The following is a 26,069-nucleotide window of genomic DNA, read 5'->3' as shown; positions in this document are numbered from 1 at the left end:
AGTCTCTAAAAGCTACGTTGAAATCCGTCAAAGCACTATCTCTAAAGTAGGGAATTAGGAAATGTTTGGTGTATTTTACATAATGCGAGCAATCTATTGTTTGGGGTGCTGAGAATAGGTGCCCCATTTCCACACTTTCTAAACTCTTCTCTACTGCCCTAAGCCAAGGGATATGATTGGCCCGCTCGCTTTTTAGGCAGTCTGAGATAATATCACGGGTCAAGGAGGCAGCAGGGTTGCGCCATATTTTCAACCAGAACAGAGCGGGTCTTGATTTTATAAAGTCCTCTATATAGGGGAGATTCAATTCTCTATGGGACACGTAGGATGGGGCCGAAATGACCCCCCCCAGAGCCTTCCTACAGAATTTATTCTCTTCCGTCTGTATATTAGTACAATTGGAATATCCCCACACCACAGCGCCATAGGTTCCTGTAGGTAGGCACTGGGTTCTATAAATTTGTAAAAGTGGCAGAATGACCTCAGCATGTTTTGGTTGACGAAGGGTGATTATAGAATTAATAGCTTTACCCAGTTTGTTCCTCCCTCTGGCAACGTGGGGTTGCCAGGATCCGAAGTCAGAAAACAACAGGCCTAAGTAAGGGAAAGTGCAAGTGCTATTTAAAACGTTGTTCCCTGACATGGTATGGTGAATTTTGTGTTTCTTTGGGCCGCAGGACATTATATAGGATTTTTTAAAATTGGTGCATAAGCCGAGATCGGCCATGTAAGAGACAAAACCTGAGATTAAAGTGCGCAGTGCATTGGGTGTGCGGCCCATAAGGACCGCATCGTCCGCATAAAGAAGTGCAGGAAGTGGATTACCATTGATGAGCGGGACATCGGTAGTTAGTTTGCCCAAGGATGTGCTTAGTTCATTTATGTATAAAATAAAGAGCAGGGGGGGCCAAGACGCAGCCTTGTCTTACCCCCTGCCAATTAAAATCTCGACCGAGACCTCACCGTTATTGTTTATTCGAACACAGGCTTTTAAATCACTGTGTAGGTGGGCCAAAAAGTGGACCATCTAAGCCATAACTCAACAGAACTGACCATAAACGGGAGCGATTAACAAAATCAAAAGCAGAACTTAAATCCATGAAACCTAAATAAAGTGGGGATTTTTTAGCTATAGTGTATTTGGCTAATACTAAATTTAGATTTAGGCTTTGCTCCACGGTCCCTACATTGCTTCAGAAGCCTTGCTGGCATGGATGTAAGATCGTGTTTTCTTCAGCCCAATTACTGATCTTATTAAAAATGACCCTGCCCAAAATCTTCAAAGTGTTATCGATTAACGATATTGGACGATAACTGCCAGGGTCAAGTCTGTTACCTTTTTTAAAAATTGGTACGATGATGCTATTAGACCAAGAATCTGGCAGTAGGGTATTAGATAGATTATTAAAAACGTTTCACAGTAAAGGTGACCAAAAGTCAGGCTCTGATTTGATTACGTCGATGGATAGTCCATCAGGGCCAGGAGCTTTGTTCCCTGCACTTTGTAATATGGCTTCCTCCACCTCCATTATGGAAATGTTCGGTAACTTGGGGGGCTGTAAATTTACCATAAGAGGAGTCGGTGCCATATAAATATTTGAGAAATGCTCCACCCACACATCCCCTAATATAATACAATTTATGGGGGTGATATTAGATCCAATCGATCTCAGGTTCTTGACCTCGCTCCAAAACCCAGCAACGTCCTTCGTTGCTGCTGTGCGTACAAGGGATTCCCAGTGGGTTTTTAAAAGCTCTTCAGATCTTGTTTTTAGGGTACGCTTGTATCTTGACCTCAGAGTCCTCACCAGTAACTGATCTGGTGGATCAGCTGTAAGGGCAGCCCTTAGTTCCGTATTTGCTTTGGAGCATAAGTTGTCAAACCATCTTGGATTTTTGTTGATGTTGACTGGGGCTGGTTTGGAAATCTCCTTTTTTATAGCCTTACACAGCCCTGAGAATGCTTCAACGATAACATGTCCGAGGCTATCGGTGGATAGGCAGGTGGATACTAGTAAAGGCTGCGATTTTATAATACGAGCTAGCACCCCCTTATTGTCAATCCCCTTCCAGACCACCCTAAGTTTGTCTGTCGACACAGCTAAGTTTTTAGCCCAGATTTCTCTCCGGTTCACCATTTTTTTAATGGATTTAAAACAAGATAAAATCGGATGATGGTCACTGTACATGGTGCTAACGACTGTGGCCTCTAATAAAAGATCCGCGAGCAGGGAGGTTATGAATACATAATCAATTGTGGATGCACTCCCACGCCCGACGTAGGTGGCCACGGGACCTTTATTTGCGGCAATATTTGCCTTTTCCATAACATTAACTAGGTCCCGTGTGGCTAGATGGTTAGACAATTCTTCACCTCTTTTGCAAGGGGGGGTTTACGATAAATATGTGCATTAAAGTCCCCTCCTAAACATATACCATCAAGTTTACCATACTTTTGACCATCTGTGATTTCATCAATAAAATCAAACAATTTTATAAAATTCATATTGGGATGTGTTGTGAAATCGTTATTATAAAACCTAGTCTTATCCTACTGATATAAAGCAGGGCCTGAAAGCTCATATCATTTGTTTCCAACAGTTCTATTTTAACTTCTGCCCTGATTTGGACCCAAATGGATAGTCCCCCGCTAGGTCTACCCGTGGCCGGGATCGGTACAGTTTGATTATAACAGCTGTAACCCTCAAAAATTAGGGGACTAGTACACCAAGTTTCTTGGAACATTATTATGTCGAAGTTAAAAACCCAGTCCACCCAGTCCCTGATTTTTACTTTCGCATTAAGACCTGCTGTGTTCCAACTCAGAATTGTCAAATTATAATTCGATGTTGGCGTGGCGATGGAATAGCTAATGACTTTAGGGTGGGATGACAATATAGGCGCTTTAGTGCCATTGGAGGCCATTGTAGTGGGGTAAGTTGACAATTCCCCCACTGAGCCAGGTGTGTTAATATAATTCCTGGTTACTAAATCTGGGGTGGTAACTGATGGTCAGTCCAGGGTACACAGCTCAGACAATGCGCTGAACCTATTATGCAGTGGAAAAGGTGGTGGGGCAGGGCTGGGTGATCTGTGATGGGGTCTATAAAAATAGCCCAGTGGCAAAGAGGTTATGACAGTAGGAGAGGAGAAATAAGTGTTGATACTGCCAAGGATGAATTTAACTGTAGTGGGGTTTCTGAAATTAATTACAATACAGTCTCCTGCTATATTCTTAGATGATGGACCGACCCAGCTCACCCGTCGGACGGACAAAATCTCTCTCTCTCTCTAGATATTAGGGCCTACCCTTTTGTGTTTGGACAGCCTGTCTAGACACTTGTTGTTTAGCTGAACCCATGACTCACTCTGTCCATCCCTTAGCTGTGGTACGTCTGCCAAAATTATAACATAAGGGCAGGCATCGGGAGGCAGATGAAGGGCAGGCCCCAGGTGTTTGATAGGCCTAGTAGCGATGGTTTGGCCCTTGTCTGACCCGATATTAGTGGGTGCCTCCGGCCTTATAAAGGGCAGGGTGGAAAGTCCTTTAGCGTATTGGAGGCCACGCTAATGGGACAAACTGATTCCGTTGCTCCAACCGGGGTATACTGAGGAGTCATTACAGTGTAATTACTCCCTCCATTAACACCTTTTGATGCAGTGTTGGATGTGGCTGTGCTACTTATAGTATCGGACCCTCCACCCAAGAACCCCTTACTAGCAACTTCCAACTCTTTCAAAAGGCGATCTCCCCTCATTAAATCAAGGCTAATCACCCCTTTCCTTTTTGCATCTTCATTTTTTATCAAATTTTCTAGTCTATCTAATCTTTTAAAAATATTATTAAACTGTTTGATCATTTGACTTTCCATTTGTTTAAAAATAGTGTCAACTATAGTTTCCATAAAATTCTCATTTGACTTTTTTAAGGTGGCGCTTTCGATTACGGGATCAGTCTGTATGCATGCGCAATTATGTCCTCCTTTGGAGGGAACAGTGTCCAAAAGGCCTTCAGCGAGTTGCAATGGTTCAGTCATGACGCTGCTACCCCCTGGCAATTTTTGCTTCCCTCTAGTCCACATACTCTGAGGTGTTGGTTGGCTCTTGGGTTGTTTCCCCATACTTGACATATCACTGGCCTCACCTTAATTGGCAGCTTAGAGGGATGGCCCGCCCGACCACTGTTGACCTCTGAGGGCCTCAGAGGGCCCGCCCTTAGCCTCCAGGCGCGACTGCCGGGATGAGAGCTTCCTGTTCCGGCAGCAAAGGAGTCTGGGGGTTGTGGTCCCCCCTCCACACAGCGGCCGCAGGAGTGACGAGCGCGGCAGCGGGAGGGAGACCCGGCCAGCAACGAGAGCGTCAGGTCACTGGGGGCTCCAAAGGGTGAGTACACGGTGCAGGTGTTAGCCCCAGAAAATTGCTATTTGGAACACCCGCTCCACCGGGAGTGTAGATGGTTTTATGGCACCTCCAGGCGCGACTGCCGGGATGAGAGCTTCTTGTTCCGGCAACAAAGGAGTCTGGGGGTTGTGGTCCCCCCTCCACACAGCGGCCGCAGGAGTGACGAGCGCGGCAGCGGGAGGGAGACCCGGCCAGCAACAAGAGCGTCAGGACACTGGGGGCTCCAAAGGGTGAGTACACGGTGCAGGTGTTAGCCCCAGAGAATTGCTATCTTCAGTATAAGATAGGAAACCTTGCCATTGCAAAGTAGATAACCCTGGATGATGCTTTACAAGAAGAATCCTGGTCCTTCGACATTCCACTACCTTTGGAAGACGGAAGAATCTCCCTTGGAGTCAAGGAGTGACTCCCCTGCTTGGCAGGCACCAAAACTTGAATCAACGGTCGCAAACTTTTCCGAAGTCCCTGCAGCCCTGGAGGTAGATTTCCTGACTTCTCAATGGCCATTGTGAGTCCAAAGCAAAGCTGAGGCAATTAGACCCCACGAGTGACGAGAAACTGCAATACCTGGAAACCGTGCACTATTGTCGAGTGCAACCCCTTCACGACATTCTATGAACTTGTGCTTTGGACCATTTGTGACCCAAGCCTCCAGCAGGCTTGGCAGCGAAAATCAGAGGCCTACCCCATCCCGAGTGATCGTGGGCTCCTGTGAAGCATTTCCTCAAGAGGCGTCTTTGTGATCCCTTGCCCATTGGCTTGTGGGTCCCCCCCTGGCTGCTCCAGGCCTGCCCTCGCTGTCATCACCAGGGAGACACTGATAGAAAAGGCTCAATTTGTATTGTATAAATGGGACAAAGCAAAGTAAACTAAGGACAAAACCTAAATGTGCACGTAGCAAAGAGATAGCTGCCAATGTACTATGCAGCAGTACACTATACGTTGTTGACTTAAATGTACCTGTAGGGACATGTATTACAAGTTCAGAATAGAACATACCTTCAAAGTACCAACGCGCTAAACAACCACTTTGTGTAGGCGACAAAAAGTTAGTGTGTGGGGGCTTGGTAATCCTACAAGATATAAGTTAAAAAGGAAATGTTCTACTAGGCAGGTAAAAATCAGTGAGTTCACGTAAAATATCGGCGACTGAGAAATGCTACACCCAAGGCTGTCATCTACCAGTACCTAATATGTGAAAGCATCTGAAAGTGATTTAAAATAACATACCTCAGAAGTTTCCATGTATCATATGAAGAAAATATGTGGTCAAAATGGACAAATACAGAGAAGGGCCTTAATAGGTCTACGAGACACAAAAGTACAGGACAATGATGCTGTCTGTGCATATGGTAGTGAAAAGCGGTATGCAGTCTAATAGTTGTGACCCTACATGTTTTACATGAAAGGTAGCCAAGCCTCCCGGGTGTCTTGCCGGAACAAAATAGGCTGGCATTTGTTCTGATGCTGGCATTTGATGCCAGTCAAGTGGTCAGCAGTTAAAGAGGACTGGTGGCGTGTCATGAACTGTAGTTGCAAAAAGATAGTCTCCATTTTGGTGGCAGGGCAGGTACAATGTACATTAAAATAGATGAGCTAGAGCAGTGAAATAGCAAAGTTTGAAAAAAACACTAAATAGAGGTGAGGTGCGGAGACACAGTATTCCGAATTTTTTGTCATAGGCAGCTAGGGACATTCAATTTTCATATATCATTACATCAAGGGGAGATCTTACTCAATGCATGTTAAAGTGAAAACAACTATTATGACAGTGATCTTGTTATATGGTTAAAAGTATTTAAAATACAGCCAATAATACCATAACATAAAGTATTTTAAACAAGAGACTGTTTAAAACCAAGCAGAGATACCTCCGCATCATGATTGTGACTCATCAGTCAACTCATTTTAAGAAGATAAAACGATGTGAACTGAGAAGACAGGACATAAAGGGGTAAAAAGCCCAGAGAGGTAGAAGACATCAAATCAAAAAGTTAATACACAGTATCTCCCAGTCTGATTCCATCAATACCCTCATGTAAATACATGTTACAATCTAGAGACAGTGACAGTTCAGAAGTATATATATATATATAACTTGTATTCATTCATTCATGAGATGGGTTACTCTCCCAGGAAGACGTTAAGGTCCCTATCAACATTTAGGCCCTCATCCACTGTCTGCAGTTGGATGATCCACCTGCTTTCCAAGTGTCTCAATGCCAGGGTTCTCTCTCCGCCCGTGGCAAGTTTCTAACTGCATCATTAGCGTGGCAATCTAGCGCAAAGATTTCCCCGTGTCCGTGTACTGTATTATAATGCACTGCAAGTGGGTTATCTTTATTTTTGTTCGTTGTAGCCCAGACCTGCTCTTGAATGGGCTCTCTCAAGGTTCTTATTGTATTACTGATCTATATAATGCCATATTCACAAACAAGGCAGTAACCCACAAATCTAGTATTGCAATTGATGAACCTGGTTATCTGGTGTACCCTATTGGTATTATATTGAAAGGTGGTTATCTTGTTCCTGGAGTAACAACAAATATTACAGTGTCCACACTTTTGAAAACAATTAGGTGGTTTTGGTAGCCAAGTGTTGTGGGAGACGGATTTGATACAGCTGTGGCACAATGTTTCTCTCAGCGTACGTGGCGTAACAAAACTTGAGAGGCCCCTCCTGCAAAGCACATGGAGGGCCCCCGCCCCCCCCCCCCGGCTGCCCAGCCCACCACCTCCCACTTTGACCTACCATGGGTCCAAATTCAGGACATAACTTTGGGACAAAAGGTAAATTTTACAGACACGTCAGAGGAGGTCATGCAATAGTATATAAGTAAGCACATCCATATCCAAACATATTCAAGCATTTGCAAACCTATCCATCATGTATCCTTCTATCTATCATTTCTTCACTCATCCATCCCTCCATCCAACCTTTCACTCATCCATCCATTATCCATCCATCCACCCTTTCACCCTATCCATCTGTACACTCATCCATCCACTCTTCCATCCATCCATCCATCCATCCATCCATCCATTCACTCATCCATCCAGCCATTTACCCTTTCACCCATCCAGCCACCCTTTCACTTACTCATACATCCACCCAGTCCCTCATCCTTCCACCCATTCACCCTTTCATCCTCCCTTTCTCGCCCCATCAACCCTTTCACTTAGTCATCATTCCTTCCACCCATCCACCCACCCATCCACACATCTATCTACTCATCCACTTATGAATCCATCCATTGACCCTATCACTCATCCATCCTTTCTCTCATCCATCTATCCTTTCACTTCCTCACTCATCTATCTATCCTTTTGTCCATCTACCCTCCCTTTCACTCACTCCTCCATCCTTACATCCACCCTCTCACTCATCCATCCATCCATTCACCCTTTCACTTATCAATTCATCAATTCATCATTTCACTCATCCATCCACCCACTCACTCGCTCATCATCCATCCTTTCACTCATCCATCCACCCTTTTACCCATCTATCTACCCTTTCACCCATACATCCATCTATTTACCTTTTCTCTCATCCATCCTTCAACTCACTCCTCTATCCATCCTCTATCATTATCCATCTATTCAACCTTTCACTCATGCATTCACCCTTTCACTAATCCATCCAGCCATCCACCCATCCCTTCACCTACTCACTTGCCCACCTTTTCATATTAATTATGAGCTGAGCCTTTGTCTGCAGAGTTGCAGACAGAAGAGGTCCATCAAAGATTTCGCCGTAGTTCCTAAAGCAAGGGGCGGGGTTCGGTGGGGGAGGGTTTACTATGCCTCTGCACGTAGGCAATCTGGAAACTTGTCATGCATGATGCACAGTGCCAGGCCATGAGGTGACAGTGCATGGTGTTGTTTCTGGGGCTTTAATTGGGATGAAAAATATGGGGGTCTCTCCAAAGTGTGTGTTCGATGTAATTACGGAAGTGGTTAAAAACACTTAAGCTAAAGATCTGTGCTTAGTATAGTGTACCGCCCAACTCCTCTGGGGCTCTGCACTCAGCACAGACACTGCCCACCTCCACTGGGGCTCTGCAGGCAACACAGACCCTGCCCACCTCCCCTGGGGCTCTGCCGGCAACACAGACACTGCCCACCTCCCCATGGGCTCTGCAGGCATCACAGACACTGCCCACCTCCCCTGGGGCTCTGCACCGAGCACAGCCACTGCCCACCTCCCCTGGGGCTCTGCAGGCAACAAGACACTACCCACCTCCCCTGGGGCTCTGCACCTAGCACATACACTGCCCATCTCCCCTGGGGCTCTGCACCCAGCACAGACACTGCCCACCTCCCCTGGGGCTCTGCACCCAGCACAGACACTGCCCACCTCCCCTGGTGCTCTGTAGGCAACACAGACACTGCTCACTCCCCCTGAGGCTCTGTACCCAGCACAGACACTGCCCACCTCCCCTGGGGCTCAGCACCCAGCACAGACACTACCCACCTCCCCATGGGCTCTGCAAGCAACACAGACACTGCCCACCTCCCCAGAGGCTCTGCACCCAGCACAGACACTGCCCACCTCCCCATGGGCTCTGCACCTAGCACAGACACTGCCCACCTCCCCATGGGCTCTGCACCCAGCACAGACACTGCCCATCTGCCCTGCTGCAATGGAGCCCATCTGGAGTCTGCCCACCTCTCCTTGGCTCTGCAGCGAACGCAGCCACTGGCCACCTGCCCTGCTGCAATGGAGCCCACCCAGAGTCTGCCCACCTCTCCTTGGCTCTGCAGCCAGCGCAGACAGGGTCAGATCCCCACATACTGCTGTGTGAGGGGCCCTCGGTTCTGAAGCAAAGAGCTTTGCCATCACCACTGACCCCCCCACGGCATCCATGCCACCTGTCCATAACGGGCGGATTCAGTGTCTGCCCTTTCACCCCACGTCCTGGCTAAGCCCACAGTACACCCTGCTCTTGAGAAGCATCATTAACTGTGACGGACCCGCCAGTTTAAACATTGTGCCCCTCTACCCTACGTGGTCTTTCTTTAGTCTTTGAATAAATGTTGCGCGTGCCCCATTGCGCGGGCTGCATCGACGAAGTCGTTGGCACGAGTACTCCTACTTTTACTTATTAAATGTGTGAAATATACTTAAAGCCCAAATTAGTTTACTTTCGACGTGGAACCCATGGACAGGATGTACTGCCCTGCAATATTTCAGTTTTGAAAGTTACCATAGCGAAGTGGTTCTTTTCTGAGAACCTTTCTCAACTGTGCGTGTGTCACAGGCACAGCAGCACACACTGCACTCTCCCACATGGAGACAAATAGCTGCAAAGACTGGAGCTTTCTGTAACAGTCGAATGATGAGGTGATCGAGGGAGGCTAAGAAGCCAAAGAACAGACAGGGAGGTGAGGCTGAGCAGCATAAGACACACTATGTTTGTTTTACTTTTATTGCCGGCCGGGCCCCACCATGATGCCCTCCCTGATTCTAATCCAAATTATCTGATAATTCTGATTACCACCCCGCCACCCACTGAGACTCCGACAGTCCTCGCCACCACCCATGTACACTCCCCTGCTGCTACTAGGCTCGGCCTCAGACGCAGACTCACCTAACCTGAGGTCTGGGCCTGGCCTGCCGCTTCAGAGTTAGGCACGAGCGGGATGGGAAGGCAGCAGAAGGCAGGGGCAGGCAGGGCAAGGCTAGCCAGGCAGGGGGGCTAGTAATACATTAATTTAAATTATGGCCCTGTGAAGGACTTCGGACAGTGTGTCCAGCGTGGCTGGGTCTTCTTGGGAATGGATGCCAGACCTCAGACTCACGTGCACTTTTAATTGGGCGCGCTCAATGCACATGTCAGGACAAATTCAAATCAGGGCATTGGTCACCAGCCCTGCCCCACCCTGAAGAACGCGCATGCTCGTCCTGGAAGCAACAGCACGCGGCGCGCCATGTGCACCGACCCTGACCCACCATAACCATTTAATATAAAGAGCCTCAGAGGCCCCGGCTGCTGCCGGGCACCATTTATTAAGAGACTCAGGGGCCCCGGCCGAGTCTGGTCACCATTTATTAAGAGCCTCAGAGGCCCCAGCCGGGGCTAACACGTGTGCAGCAGTTGTTGTTGCACACTATTTAATTCATGCAGACTGGGGCAAGCCTCTGCGCACGCACCATTTAATTAGAGGTTAGCTTCTGAGGCCCGCCTCCCGGCGGGGGCCCAGGCATGCATGCCTTGCGCCAGTGATTAAGTTGTAAAATATTAAGTGCAGGTGCTCAAAAATATTTTTAGGAGGAGACACCCACTTCCTCCGGCTCTGCCTACTTTCGCCACTGACTGACAAAGTACAACACTTTCCCAACTAGACAAAACTAACTATGTTGAATAGCACAGTGAAAGACATCACAGACTTTTTCAGAGCTGGTATTAGCACATGTGATGCCCAATGCAACAAACATTTTGGTGCCCCCCACCCCTCCAATTACCTCCTTCTCCATGGATTACCTTACTACCACTCTCCAACTGTGCCCCTTATCTCTCCATAGTTCCTCTCTCACAAACATTTCACTTGTTTTTAGAGTGCTGCTCATACCAGTGCAGGGTGTCAGAGCACTGTATACCACAGACACATTGAACAGAGACAATGACTCACACCAGGAAATGTTAAATAAACAATAAGGATTACAAGATGTAGATCACGTCATCCATACTGGTAGGCCTTATATTGTAAAAGTGGTCTGGAAAAGCACTCAGGATTTAAAATCTGCCACAGAAATGTTGGTTGTCTTTACTAATAAGAATGCATTTCTACCCAAACTAACTAACAACAGTTATTAGACCACTCTGTGGATTACGATTGTAATTATGAATTGCAAGTTACCAAAGGGTATCTGTGTCAAAAGCACTAACCCACTGAACTATTCACATAAAATACAGTTTTGTCATATGCAAAATACACATTCTTTGCAGCATACATGTTAACCCCCTGTGCTACTGGTGAGTTAAAACTTGCACTAAACAAAACTCTAGTCTGTGGAGTCACTGACCGTGACTGGCAGAGCTCCCAGCAACCCTTCAAGAGCAGGAGAGGGTGCCTGGTGTAGCAAAACAGAAAGTAGTGCGAAATCCAAATGATGAAGCATGACACCTAGCTTGCTGGGTGTGTGAGAGCTCTAGTTCCACCAAGGGAATTCCCCCCCGGTCTTCCCTTGGTTACCTTCTGGTAACTTGTGGATGGTTGATCCCCTGCATTCACTTCATCTCTTCATTGCAATTGAGGAACTGTGTACCTTTTCGTTGATAGTTCTTTGGGGCATGTACACTGGACCTCCAATAAACAAGCCCTACTGTCCCCCCTTTTTGTATTAGAGTATTGTATTCAAAGCACAAGGCTCATTTGTCAACGTTTTCCATTTCCTCTTAAACATGAAATCTCCATCTGAATCTTTCCTGGGAAGTAACAGAAGAAATACTCAAGCTTACTTTGTGTATTATTCAGCAACTACACTTGTCCTCTTTCTGATCTGTCTTTGATGCCTTTTCTCCTCTGTGGGAAGAACCCTGTAGCAGCTTGGAAACCCCTAAAGCCCCTGCTAACCTGAGTTTGGAATTAGGACCATGCAGAGCAACAGGTGGGGAAATCTCCTCTTTTCCTGACCCATCCAAAAGATACCACTGCTTCCAATTACCCTCCCCTTGGATCCCTTTGCTTTATCCAAAGCTGTGAATGTAGCAATGTATTTTCCTATTCCTCTTTCTAATCTTTCTAAAAATAAAAGATCTTTAGCCTCATCAGAGGTCTTCATGTTCACTTTATTCTCCAAATTTAAACATATCTACAGCTTTACACCTCTTGGCAACCAGTGCTGAGTTTGCATTTCCTAAGAAGTATATAGCTGTTTGGATCCATCCTCATGATAACAAGGCATCCACTGTCACATTTTTAAGAAGAGTTTTCTCAACCATGTCCAAAATGCATGCCAAAGCATCAATAATATCTAATAATCGATCCTTCCACTGAGTAGGGCCCTTTATAAACCCTTGTTGGGATCTTGACCAAGACTGAATAGAAAACAAATTCGATCAAAATCCAGAGTCGTACACACTTTATCATCTACTAATGTTCTTGAGAATTACACTCATCACACTCCTTGCATCGTTTTGAAACTGCTTTTGGATCCACTCCTTATCTTTCATTGGCCACAAGTTCACATTCCTTCAGTGGCGAATTGCATTACGACAAAACATGTCTTCACCTATAGGGGGCTTATTTACAAGCCCCTTGCGCCACTTTTGCGTCATTTTTAACATGGTAAAAGTGATGTACAGGTGGCGCAAGGGGCTTGTAAATCTGCCCCTAGTAATTTAAAGTACATCCTATTCTTTCTGTTTTTGCTAATGCTCTTCGAAATAATTCAACTCCAAGTCTTCCACATCACTTTTATCCAAAACATACTCAATGAAAATCTGATCATCACCTGTAGTACCAATGTATTGTGCCATCTGTTCCTTAGTGTTCGATTCGATTTAAAACTTTATTCGGCAAGAAAATGCCATAAATGATATAACAGTGCAATATATTCACATACAAATCTTGATAATAAATTACTACAAAATTCAAAAGCGCATTAAAGAGGCAGTTCATTATACACTAAAAACAGTATATTTAAAACACCATCTACCCCCACCCCAAAAAACCTCATCCAGTATTATATTTTCCTGATACTAAGTGCACCTCTAATAAAATTAAGCACTTCACAAAACATTTCTACTGAATCTAACTGTTTTAGATACTGAGGGCCTCATTTCTGAGGTTTTACCGTGGGGCAGCACTGCAGGCCTCCCTGCTGCGCTGCCCTACAGTAAAAGAAAAGGGCAGGAATGCGCTGTATCTATCGGATACGGCGCCTCCCTGTCCTTTTCCCCTGCGCTGGCGCACAATGGGCTGCCGTGCGCCAACGCAGGCACCTTTGCACCATGGTGCAAGGGTGCCTGCGTTGAGGGGATGATTGTTTTTGTGCAGGAAGGTAAACCTTCCTGCACAAAAACAATCACAAGAGGCCTTTTCCTTTTTCTATGTGTGCTGCAGAATGCAGCCACATAGAAAAAAAAAACGAGGCGAGATAAAGATATTTCTCCTCGCTGTGCCTCCCTTACGCCTCTCCTGGGGAGGTGTAAGCTTTTGCCGCTGCTTCAGATTTCAATTTCTCGTAAATCTTGGGCAGTTTCTTTTTTTTTTTTTTTTTTTTTTAATTTTTATTGAACAATAAATCAGTTACAAGCATGGGCCTACAACCACCAGGGCCGGCCGCTAGATTCAGAAAGGATCGTACATTAGTTAAGGCAGTAGGCGACTCCTGGGGCCCAGCCCCATTAAAGGCTCCGGATAGTTCGAAGGAGGCAGGAGACATAAATTTAACATAAATAACAACTAAAAAACAAATGGCGAGGCATAAGGGCAAAAAACGTGGGTCAGGCTACATCCGGGGGACTCTACTTCGGACCTTCAATTAGCTATCAAGAGGAAGGAGCACTGAAAGATCGGGGGGGGGTAACGTTAGAGGAACATCTATATTCGATTATTACAACAAGTTGCAAGGAACTATCAAGGGTCAGGGGGACAAGGCAATATCGGTGTCCACAAGGGGGGGAGCACAGATACCCCCACGATATGCGTTCCATTGCCCCCAAATTCTACCCCATGCCCCGGGTTTACCACGGGCCACATACACAGTCTTCTCCCTGAACATACACCAGTCCATGTTCTCCTTCCATACTGACACGGTGGGAGGCCGCTGGGAGCCCCAAAGCTACGCTATATCCCTCTTGGCAATCATGTTCCCCAGGGCCGCCCACCGAGTCTGAGCCGCGTTATAATCATTGGGCTCCCACACATTCAGGACACAGCGGCGCACCTCCGGCAGCAGCGCAACTCCGGTGACTTGTCCCATGACCCCATGAACCCGACGCCAGTATTCCGCCACCTCGCGGCACTCCCAAAGGATATGGAGAAAGGTGGCACTGAGCCCACATCCCCGCTTACAGAGCCCATCTTCCGAGAATCCCATCGAGACCAAACGGGGACCCGTCACATACACCCGGTGGAGAATCTTTAACTGGACCAGGCGGAGACGGGCTGGAATGGCTACTTCCTTAGGGGACGACAGTGCGGACTGCCAGTCCTCGTCGTCTAATTCCACCCCATCCCCCGTCCACGTCTCCCGAAGGCGCACCAATAGGTCAGCCCGATTATTAATAAGTTTTTTATAGATTAAAGAGATAGTACTGTCGGGGACATGACCATCGAGTATTCGGTCCTCGAGGGGCGAAGAGGCAGGGATATTAGTCCCCTCCCCAAAGACGGAGAGCAGGGCGTGCCGAACCTGGGCATATCGGAAGAACTCCCTGTCCGTGAGTTCGTATTCGCTCTGGAGCGCCGCGAAGGTCTTAACCGCGCCCTTCCTCCATAGGTCTCCCACTCTACTAATACCAATCGTGTCCCAACGGTCAAACCCTTTCGTCGTCCAGAGGCTTCCCAGTCGGTCGGAGGCAAATAAAGGAGTAGCACATGTTAGTCGCTCACTCCAGCCCATGGCTACATTGGCCGCCTTCCAGATCCGCACCGCAATCTTAGTAGGGCCCGTCAGGGTCCGTCCAGCCGAGCGGGAGTAAAGCGCCCTGTTATAATTCCCGCCGGGAAGCAAGAATTTATCCATCTCATACGCCGGATTCAAGCCAGGCGCATACGTGGCATGGTTAATGGCCGATAACTGCGAGGCCCAATAATACCTGCGAATGTCGGGAAGCGCGATGCCCCCGTCGTACCAGGGGAGAGTAAGCTTGGCCAGGGCGATACGCGCCCGTCCGTCCCACACCAGTCTCCTCTGCAGGCTCTCCACCTCCCGAAAGTAGGCCACTGGAATGACATCGAAGGAGTTCTGAAGTGCATAGAGGAATCTGGGAAGGGACATCATTTTAAACAGTGCTGCCCGACCCAGCGGGGACAAGGGCAGCCTACACCACCGAGCCGTGTCTTCCCTCAAACGCCGCAGTGGAAGCAGGAGATTTTGCTCATAGCGAGCCACCGGGTCCAACGAGACGTATATCCCCAGGTATTTAAAGCCGGCCAGAGATACTTGGATCGGAAGCCGAGGCGGCAAGAGAGGAGGGCCACCGGAGATAGGATAGACACAGGATTTAGACCAGTTAATCGTGAGACCCGAATTTCTCCCGTAGGAAGTCAGAACATCAAAGAGAACGTTAAGCGACTGCCGCGGCGAGGTAAGATACAGGAGAATATCGTCCGCATATAACGAGACCCGATCCTCGAAGCCCGGGGCCCACCGGATCCCCTTGATCGAGGGCTCCCAGCGGAGCCAAGCAGCGAGTGGCTCCAGGGCGAGAGCAAAGAGCAGAGGGGACAACGGGCACCCCTGCCTCGTACCCCGACCGAGCGTGAAGGGCCGAGAGACCCGCCCATTCACCACCACCTGAGCCATGGGTCCCGTGTAGAGAAGCTTCACCCAGCCAAGAAACCCCTCCCCAAAGCCGAATTTGGTCAAGACAGCCCAGAGGAACGGCCACTCGATGGTGTCGAAGGCCATCGTGGCGTCTAAAGAAACCAGCACGGCTGGTTCGGAGAGGTACTCCGCCCTGGCGAGGGCGCCATGAAGACGCCGCAAGTTGAGGGCGGTGTTGCGATGCGGGATGAAGCCGCATTGATCAGGATGAATCAGATCGCAGATGACGCTCAACAAACGATTGGCGAGGACTTTAGCCAGGATTTTAGGCTCTGCGTTTAGCAGTGAGATAGGCCTGTAGGAGGCACAGCGGTCCCGCGGCTTACCTTCCTTGGGGATCACGACTATCGTGGCCAGTCGCTGGTCGACAGGAAGGGAACCTGCCTCAAGGGACTCCTGGAACATACGACGGAGGAAGGGCGCTAGCTTATCCGGGCGCAACTTATATAATTCGATAGGTAGACCGTTGGGACCCATAGCCTTGCCCGAGCGAAGGGATCGAATCGCAGTTGCTATCTCATCTACCGACAAGGGGGCGTCCAGCTGCTCACGGTTCTCGACGGACAGGCCGGGCAAAGCAATATCCCTCAGTAGAAGGCAAGAGTCTTCCTCATCCCTATCAGTCACCGGGGAGTACACGGCCCGGAGGTGGTCGGCGAAACATTCCACAATCTCACCAGGCTCAGTCACACACACTCCATCCGAGACACGCAGCTCCGGGACAACACGATTCACTCTCTCCTTCTTGTCCAGCCACGCAATCAACTTACCCGCCTTGTCCCCGGCATCATACAATCGACCCTGCTGCTCCCTATACATAGTTTTGGCAGCGTCAGTGACAAGAAACCTGTATTCAAACTGTTTCAGGCTGAGGGCCTGGAGCCTGTCCGGAGTGACACCCTCCTCCAAGGCCGACTCCAGCCCAGAGATGTCAGTCTCCAGCTTCACCACTGCCTCACTCTTGAGCTTCTTAGCCACCACTATCTGGGAGAGGGCGTGTCCGCGGATTACGGTTTTAAAGGCTTCCCACAGGGACATTGCAGACAACACCGACCCCTCGTTTTCAAGGAAGTATTGGTCCATAGCCTTAACCAGGCTATCGCGAGTCGTAGGGTCTCGCAAGTACCACGGGTTAATGGGGGCGATCCGCCCTGCAGACCGCGACTCGGTGTCAAAGAGCAGCCACAGCGGGGAATGATCGGAGATACCCCTCGCCAGGTGCCTGACCTCTCGAATTCGACCAGTCTGCGCCGCGGGCATAAGGAAATAGTCTAACCTAGAAAGACTCCTATGTGCCCCAGAGTGAAAGGTGTACTGACATTGGGTCGGATGCATTAATCGCCAACTATCCACCAGGCCGAAGGTCTCCAACAGACCACCTAGCCATGCCTGGGCAGCGGGGAGGGCCCTGGGTGGGTGACGATCCAGGTCACCCGAGACCACCGAATTAAAGTCCCCGCCCATAAGCAAAAGACTGTCCGGAAGTTCAAGCAGCATTCGACCCAAGTCCGCGAAGGTGGAGTTCTGGAGGCCCGGGGGGACATAAACTGAGACCAGGGCCAGGGGATGCCCCTCCCACCTCCCAGTCAGACACACATAACGCCCTCTGTCATCTGAGACTACCCTGGTGATCTCCAACGGAAGTGAGGATCGCAGGAGAATGCCCACCCCCCTGGAGCCAGTTGTGAAACCAGAATGAGCCACGAGGCGGTATCCCCCCCTATTCATTGCATGGCAGACATTACCAACCAGATGCGTCTCCTGGATAAACACCACATCAGGAGTCAGACGACGCAAGTACTGCAGTACTACACCCCGTTTGATACGGTCCCCCAACCCATTGACGTTCCATGACATCAGCTTCAACCCGTCCCCCCCCATCCCCTCCAATAAATCAAAGGTCCCCCAGTAAGCAGCACAGTTCCCGATGGTGGACAAAAATCAATACCTCGCCCTACAAACAAAAAACACACAACAAAACAACCCCTCCTTCCCCCCCACCCCCCCCAACATCCAACTCCCCCCACCCTGCACCCCTGCGGGCCAAAAAACCCCCCCAACTTGCAGTGTGCCTGTCGCCCAACTAACCCCATTCTACAAAAAGACCCCGGAGGAGGAAAGGGACCCGACCCCGCCCGCCCCCCACACAGGTCCTAGCAAGACACAATGGACCAAAGAAGTACAACCCAGCTGAACAGTGCAAAATGGCAAAATCAAGGACCAAAAGTCACTCCAAAGGGGACCCGTCACCGTTGGCACCTGCAGAGGGCCCGGGACGGCCACCTCTGTCCGGCAGCGAGTCCAGCCAGTCACTCACGGCCACAGGAGAGTCATAAAAGGCAGTCCGATCCTCATGTTCCACTCGGAGTTTTGCAGGGTAGAGCATAGAGTACTTTAGGCCCAGTTCACGAAGACGACGTTTCACCCCCTGGAATCCCATCCGCTGTTTCTGGACAAGTTGGGTAAAGTCCGGATAAAAGTTAATGGATGAGTTCTCATATCGAACCGGGCCATGGACACGTGAGGCCTGCAGGATCGCATCCCGGTCTCTGTAGTAAAACAGCTTGGCCACGATAGGCCTCGGGGGGGCCCCCGGCCGTGGTCGACCGCCCGGAACTCGATGGGCCCGCTCCACGGCAAAGAACTTACTCAAGCCAGCAGGGGTCAACTGTTGGAGCATGAGCTCCTCGACCAGGAGGTCAACCGGGCGGTCGTCGGAGGACTCCGGTACGCCTATGACACGGATGTTGTTGCGTCGGGCCCGTCCCTCGAAGTCCTCCAGCCGCCCGGCCATCTGATCGTTGACCACCTTGATGTCACCAAGCGCGGCCTGCAGGCCCGACACATCCGCCCCAAGGGTGGAGGTCCGCGCATCGAGAGCCTGAACCCTCTCATTTGTTTTGGAGAGATCCGCCCGTATTAAGGTGACATCAATTGCCACCGTGTCGATTTTACGGGCCAGGGCCTCGTATTGCGTGGCGATGGTTTCCCTGATGCCATCAATGGCGCCCATGATATCCTGTAGGGAAAGCTCCGAAGAGACGGACGTGCCACCACCGGTGGCGTCCGGGGGGGGACCGGCCGCTCCAGGGGAGCCTCTGCCCTGGATGTAGCGGTCCATGTTGTTGGTCTGGACCGATCCCCCACGGAGGGAGGCCTTAGTCTTACGCCCCTCGGGGCCCCCCCTGCCCCCCATGTGGTCACGGACACCGAAGGGGGCCGCCGATCAAAGTAGCAGAGGCACCGGCACCGGAGACTAGCGCCTCATCAGAGACCACAATATGGCGGTGCGGGGGGACCCAAGGCGATAGGCACTCTAGTGGCAGATGGAGACAAAGCCTCGTGCAGAGGCCAAGGATACACCCCGCCACCTCAAGCGCTCCACCGGCCAGCCCCCTGAGGTCCGAAAGTGAAACCGAAAGTGGTCGAGCGGCCCCTGGCACCGCGCTGCGGCCGCTGTTGTTCAATTGCGACACGGCTCCACTGTTCACCTTCGCCCCGGGCACCTCCGTCGGGTGGGTCCCAAAAGTTCTAACAACGATAACTCAGGATTCCCAGGTCCGATTCAATTTCTGAAAAGAGATACGTGCTCAGCCGGTCTTCATCTCCCAGATTCCATAAACCACATCAGGATATTATCAGGATAAATTCCGAGGAGCAGCGAGGGTCCGGGGAGCCCTGTGCTCACGCGACCATCTTGGATGCGCGCTAGGCTCCTCCTCCATCTTGGGCAGTTTCAAAATGCCATGGATGTTGCTGGGAATGCCCCTGAAGGAGGGTGACTGTTAGAAATGGTTGTCTCTAGTTGGTAATGGCTGGCCACTGTCCAAGTAGGGACCCTTCTTCCTAAGTCAGAGTAAGCAGGCTACACCCTTTGATAACCCCTGCTCAACCCTGTGGTAACGTAGCACGAGCAGCTAGGCTTATCTCAGAGGCAGTGTGTGGAGCATTTATGACCATACACAGTAACACAGTGAAGAATACTACAAAGGGACGCCACACAAGTAGTTATAAAAAATAAGTATCTTTATATATAGACTTAACACAATACCAATAACAGTAAAAATCCATAATACTAGAAAATAGGGTTACTCTTGAAAGGCTGCAAAAATAGTTCAAGGTGTGCAAAGAGGAGTTCAGTTCAAGGCAGTGGTCTCTGCGACCCTTTTACTCACAAGATACCTGGATTCTGTAGCAAAGCAACAAAAATGTCGCTAAGGAGTTGTAGCGATGATTTTCCTCACGCTAACCAGTGATGCGTTGAATTCTTGCCGCAAGGGAGAATGATGTGCTGATTTGTGTGCAGGACAAAGTGACAAACTTCTGCACGCTAAGCCGGCGATGCGATAAAATCCTTGCCGCGAAGGGAGGATGATGCGCCAAGCCTGTTGCGTGTGCAATCTTTTTGCGATGAAAGAAAATGGCGCTCCGCGAGGGAGCGACGATCCTGATGCGATGAAAATGGCGAACGCTCGACGTCCGCACTGCGATGTCGTGAAGCGATGAACTCGATGCGATGATCTTTGGTTAGCGAGCGCTTTCAGGCCCGCAAACATGCAATACAATAATCTTCGGGTTAGCGAGCGTTTGGCAGCCCGCAAACAGGTGATGCGATGATCTTTGGTTAGCGAGCGCTTTCAGGCCCGCAAACATGCCATGCGATATTCTTCGGGTTAGCGAGCGTTTGGCAGCCCGCCGACAGGTGATGCGATGATCTCCGGTAGGGAGCACTCGGCGGCAGCAGAGCAACGATTTTCCTTACGCTCTTCAGCTGCAGCGGCTCGCTAACGGGCGTTAGCAACGATTTTCAGCACTCTCTTCTCCAGAGTAGAGCTAAAGGCCCTGGAACTCACAGGAGCCTCACCTGCAGATAGAAATCCTCACTGGGAGGAAACAGGAGGCTAGTGGTGGAGTCTGATGTGCCTGAGACTCCTGCAGGAGGCTAGCTCTCTTCTAGCCCTTTGGTGATTGCTGTAGCAAAAATAAAAGTTCCTTCAAAGTCCTTTTCCTCTTCTTCCAAGTCCAGTAGTAACAACTGCAGGCCAGTCCAAGAAACAGCACACAAGCACAAGGACAGTCCTTCTCCTGCAGATTCCTTCAATTACATGGACAGAGGTTGTAGGAGAGTAGGATCTGCACTTATGTTGCCCCCAATTTTTTTCTGATGTATACACTGGTTTCTGGCTATAGTCGGGCTGGGTTCCTGCTAATCAGGGCCCCAGTCTCTCTGTTCTCTCTAAACGACTTGGTGTGCATATTAGATGCACTAGTGATTGGATACCGTGGTATCTTATGAGCCCCTAGTATATGGTACCTTACGTGCCTAGGGCATTGGTACTTCACAGGCCTACCAGGGGCTGAAGCATGTATTATGCCACCCCTGGGAAGCAGACTCAATCTGACACCACATGCCTGCTACTGCAGCCTGTGTGAGGTAGTGTTAGCACTCCTCACTGAGTTATAGGTTCCTATATCTCACCATACACACACATATAAACCTATCAGCCACCCCTATAGCAGGCCCTATCAATCCTGAGGGCATGGTGCTTGGTTTACTTTGTGAGGGGGTGCTTCTGCATGAGCAGGACCCCTCTGCAGCTGGCAGAGTCTATTCTCTGTGGCTGTTTGTGGATGCGGGTAAACCAGATACTCTTAAGTGCATTATAACCTAGCGGTAAATGTTAACTTTTGAATGACTGCATCAAAACATGTCGTGTTTGGTGTCAAACAGCTTGGAATCATACCCTCACAGCCTTTTGCTCATGCAAAGCTTTTTGTAGTTCGTGGCTTGCCTCAAGGTTTTTAGTTGCCTTCTTCATATACTCTGCCATCCGGGAGCGGAGACCAAGTACATAGTCCATCACATCCTGTTTGGGAGGTTTGAGAGGTAACTACCATCCCTCCCTCACCAGACATAAGGGTCCTCTAACAGGGTGCCCAAACAGAAGTTAAAAAAAGCAGCAGCCAACCCCCTTCTGTGGGACCTCCCTGTATGCAAACAGAAGGCAGGGAAGTAAAAGGTCCCATTTTCGCCTAAGCTTTTCTGGGAGCCCTTTAATCATTCCCTTTAGGGTTTTGTTGAATCTCTCAACTAACCCTTTGCATTGTGGGTGATATGGAGTAGTGAACTTGTAGTTGACACCACACTCCTTCCACATTGCAGTTAGATATCCTGCCATAAAGTTGGAAACTCTGTCAGAGATGACCTCCTCTGGAGAATACTCCAATGAGGGCTCTTGCTACCACAGGAGCTGTGGTAGTCCTTAGGGGTATGGCTTCTGGATACCTGGTGGCATGATCCACTACCACCAGTATAAATCTGTGCCCAGATGCAGTTGGTGGGTCAAGGGGACCAACAATGTCAATCCCTACCCTTTCAAAGGGAACCCCCACCACAGGTAGCGTTATCAGTGGGGCCTTTGTTGTGCCACCTGACTTGCCACTGGCTTGGCAAGTAACACAGGAGCGACAAAACTCCTTGGTGTCCTCAGACCTGTGTGGCCAATGAAAATGTGGTACAAGCCTGTCCCAGGTCTTGTTTTGGCCCAAGTGTCCTGCTAAGGGAATATCATGTGCTAGGGTCAAGAGGAACCCCCTAAACTTCTGAGGTATTACCAACCTCCTGGTGGCTCCAGGGGTAGGATCTCTAGCCTCAGATTATAGGATAGGGTCCCAATAAACTTTATGGGACCCACTAGCACTCCCAGCAGCCTCAACAGCAGCCTGCTGTCTGAGGGGTTCAAGAGTGGGGCAGCACTGTTGCTCTTTGCTCAGATCTTCCCTGGAAGGTCCCCCTGCCCCCAAGAACTTAACCTGACCAGGCTCAAGTTCCTCTGGGGCAGTTCCTTCTTTAGGATCTGCTTCTCCTCCCTCAGGAGGGGAATCTGAGATCTGAGACAGAGGGGAAGTCCCAGCCTTAACCCTACTGCTCCTCCTCTTGGGTAGCATCTGGTCCATTGTTTCAGGATCCAGAGCTGGTTCAGCTTTATGCATTTTGGCTTGTGACCTGGTCACAGCAAATACCTCTGCAGGTATGCCCAACATCTCAGCATGAGTCCATAATTCTACTTCAGACCAGGCTGAAGTCTTCAGATCATTGCCCAACAAACATTCGACAGGGAGGTCTGCACTGACTACTACCTTTTTGAGGCCAGTTACCCCTCCCCAGGAGAACTTCACCACTGCCAGACTATGGTTGGTCCTGGCATTGCTTGCATTGGTTACCTGGTACATTTCACCCAGGATGATCTGTGCAGGGTCCACTAGATTGTCTGCCACCATGGTGACACTCATTTTACTTATGCTTCTTAGTTTTGGGTTGTCCATTTTAAGACATTGTAAGGAGAGATAAAATGTTCATGCTTACTTTTGAAAATCATTGTTGCAATTTAATGTTCAATTCTTTTTCCTTATTACTTACATGGTCATAACCGAATTGGTTGCATACTTTTTGTTACATAAGGTAAATCACTTTAGGAGTTTTGGACTCGTTCTGTTTGCCCTGTATTTCTATACTGTGATGCTGAGATTGATTTATTCCACTAAATTTTTGCATTTATAATTGAACCTTACTAATCTCAGATTTAGGAGTTGAGTGGATTATTGTGTAACTAAATTGGCTACACTATATTGAAATACAAAATTGTGATTGTTTCCTCCCTCGTACCTCTCAAGAAGCTAAAAAGACCATCTGGTTGTGTAGCGATGTTTAGGTGGGTCCGAGCTCTCTCATATCCTTATGCGCTCCTATCTAACAGCAACACATACAATGCCCAAACAGAGGCAAAGACACTTGACCTGCCTTAAACTGACTGTAAAACCTCTGCACTCAAAATCTGAACGAAAAATAATAAACTAAGAATGTTGAAGACACAGCCCTAAAGAAACAGAATCTAAACTGCATCTCCATAAACTAGAGACTCTACCCCACGTATTAAAAACTCCATAGAAGTCCTTGTTTCAAAACCAAACACACAAATGAAATACTAAAACTTGAGTTCTGACTTGCCACTTCCACATTTATGTTTGACAAAATGCACCTGACAAGTGCTGTCAAGAAACAAAAAATAAAAGAGGATGAAGACCATTTTCAGGGTTGTTTTTTGGCAGGAAGGATTGCTCTCATTCTTGTTTCTCTAAATCATATTTCTTGGGGCAGATTTACAAGCCCCTTGTGACACATTTGCGCCGCCGTTGCGTCACTTCTGTGATGCAGCGACGTCGTAAACAATGCACCATGTTGCAACATATTTACAACGTGATTCATCTAGGGAGATAAGTCACATTGTAAAGTCCTGCGCTACATTATACCTGCGTCAGGTGTAATGTATGCAGGGAGGGTGTTCCGTCGCAAGAAAGCCTCGTAAAAGCGATGCAGTGAAATCTACAAGATTTCACTGAGTCCCTTTTACGATGCCGCTGCGTCAAAACCTTACGCCTGCTTGAAGCAGGCGTAAGGAGTGACGCAGCACACTAAGTATAGGCCGCCCCTGAGCATTGCTGGAGTTGCGTTGCGCTTGCGACACGACTCCAGCAATGCGCTGCCTTTATGACAAAAGATGCAACACACATCTATTTTTCCTTGCACCACGGTGCACCGCATTGTAAATGCGACGCATCCATGGTGGCGCAAGGGTATTTTTGCGTGTCGCATCTTTACTGGCACATCCCTGCTAATATGCAGAGATGCACGAGTCCTTGTAAATCTGCCCCCTTGTATCTTAAAGTTGCTGAGCATGGAAATTGAAACAAGGTATAGTTGGCACTAACCTCTGGTCTTGCAATACAATCACACAATTTTTGCAGTATAAGAATGTAGCACCCAATGGAAATAATCAGCACGAGGAGCTCCAGGGGTTTCTCAGTAATCCACCTATTAATTGCTTGTATTGTGCAGCTTGTCCTAATGTCACATCCATCATCCTAACAGACATGGACAAATACACTATTATGTGTGGAAATTGGAATTTGAGCAATCATAACATCCAAATATAATATTAGTCATATTTGTGGTGAAATGAGGTATCTGCCATTTTTCATCAAAAATAACTGGATTTGTCGAGCCGTCCACTGAGAAAGGACTACTTTTTAATTGATTCTTATACCTTGAATTTTATCTTACCTTGAATTTCATCTCTTACCCCTAGTAGAATTATGGCACATTGAATACAATTACACTTTTGGCAGTAGGCTTAGGTGGAGGGTGTGAGTTTATGATTTCTACTCAATGTTAAGAACATTCTAATACTCAATTTTTGTACCTTCTTTGTCTTTTCATCAGGTGCACCTATGGCACAACAGGGAAGCAATGCACAAGGAGGACAAAATCAAACAGGCAAGTTTCAGAAAGTTCATTGATTACTCTTCCTATGAACTCTGTAGTAATGAGCCATTTTTCTTGGGAGACCTGGGGGAACGCTGGGTGGGAGGAAATTTGTGTCAGCCTGGTGGTCCCACAACTTTTCCACACAGACATTTGAGAAAATTTGATTTTTTCAGCAAAATTAGAGGTTCACAGGGGATTTTGGGTAGGGAAACTTTGAGGGTTCCATGCAAGCCATATCTCCCTGGACTGCCCCAGGACTCTAGTTTTCAGAAATGTGTGGGTTTGGTAGATTTCCCTAGATGGCCGCCAAGCCCGTGACCAAAAACTCATGTGACCCCCCTTGCAAAACCAGATCGTTTTGTGATAGGTAATTTTGATGTCTCCACAATACGTTTTGGGCCCATGCCTGTCGTGGGTATTTGGCCCACCCACACGAGTGAGGTATCATTTTTATCGGGAGACTTTGTGGAACGCTGGTTAGAAGGAAATGTGTGTCAGCCCAGTGATCCCTCACCTTTTCCACACAGAAATTGGAGAAAAGTTTGATTTTTTTCATAAAAATTTGAGGGTTGCAGGGGATTCTGAGTAGGACCACTTTGGGGGGATACATGCACGTGTCACACCTGCCCAGACTCTCCCGGGTGTCTAGTTTTCAGAAATGGGTGAGATTGGTAGGTTTCCCTAGATGGCTGCGAGCCCAGGGCCAAAAACCAGGAGCCTCCCCTGCAAAACCAGGTAGTTTTATGATGGGTAATTTTGAAGTCTCCACAGTACGATTAGGGCCATTTCTTGTTGCAGCCACTATGCCTACCCACACAAGTGAGGTACCATTTTTATCAGG

The 26,069-nt window shown here is 48.6% G+C and overlaps 1 protein-coding gene across 1 annotated transcript in view; it reads left to right on the top strand.

The window, feature by feature from the left end:
• Nucleotides 1–26,069, top strand: part of LOC146790012 (uncharacterized) — a 450,689-nt gene that overhangs the window by 255,695 nt on the left and 168,925 nt on the right. The window contains exon 9 of the mRNA XM_085631249.1: nucleotides 25,184–25,237. Coding sequence (XP_085487375.1) covers nucleotides 25,184–25,237 — 54 coding nt within the window. The remainder of the gene's footprint in view (nucleotides 1–25,183; nucleotides 25,238–26,069) is intronic.

Source organism: Triturus cristatus, chromosome 10, assembly GCF_964204655.1.
Source record: "Triturus cristatus chromosome 10, aTriCri1.1, whole genome shotgun sequence".
NCBI lineage: Eukaryota > Metazoa > Chordata > Amphibia > Caudata > Salamandridae > Triturus > Triturus cristatus.
This window is presented reverse-complemented; position numbering and strand designations above follow the sequence as displayed.